General features: G+C 19.7%; 1 protein-coding gene across 1 annotated transcript in view; it reads right to left on the bottom strand.

Moving 5' to 3' along the window:
- The window catches only part of LOC113383475 (PHD finger protein 20-like protein 1), a 1,846-nt gene extending 1,724 nt beyond the window's left edge, over positions 1–122 (bottom strand). Inside the window, exon 1 of the mRNA XM_026621738.1 lies at positions 82–122. Coding sequence (XP_026477523.1) covers positions 82–122 — 41 coding nt within the window. The remainder of the gene's footprint in view (positions 1–81) is intronic.
- Between the last annotated feature and the right edge of the window lie 290 nt (positions 123–412).

The raw sequence follows: 412 nt of genomic DNA, 5'->3' as shown, positions 1-412 counted from the left end.
GTCACATCATTTCATATTTATTCTTTAATTTGCATTTCATTGACTTGAAATATTTATTTGTTAACATATTTCAATTCTCACCTGCTTGTTCTTTGGCAGTAAAGAGGTATATAAATAAACATTATGATTTCCAAACATTCCTACAAGTTAGAATATAATTATAAAAAATTACATTGGGTCGATCTTTCTGTCTGAAACTAAGTTCATTTAACTATATTATTTTAAATATTAAACAGAAGAAAATAATTAAAGAATAAAGTTTTCTTAATAAGGCAAGAAGATATAGTTACAATCTGGTCTTTTATTATATTATATTATCTATATATATATATATATATATATATAATATATATATATATATATATATATAATATATATATATAAATTGAAAATGTGAGTTTGGTGTTGATAT

This window comes from Ctenocephalides felis, unplaced genomic scaffold, assembly GCF_003426905.1.
Source record: "Ctenocephalides felis isolate EL2017-DRISC unplaced genomic scaffold, ASM342690v1 CF-g0.4_SCAFFOLD_03570, whole genome shotgun sequence".
Lineage (NCBI taxonomy): Eukaryota > Metazoa > Arthropoda > Insecta > Siphonaptera > Pulicidae > Ctenocephalides > Ctenocephalides felis.
Note: the sequence above shows the minus strand (reverse complement) of the source record. Positions and strands in the feature narration are given on the sequence as shown.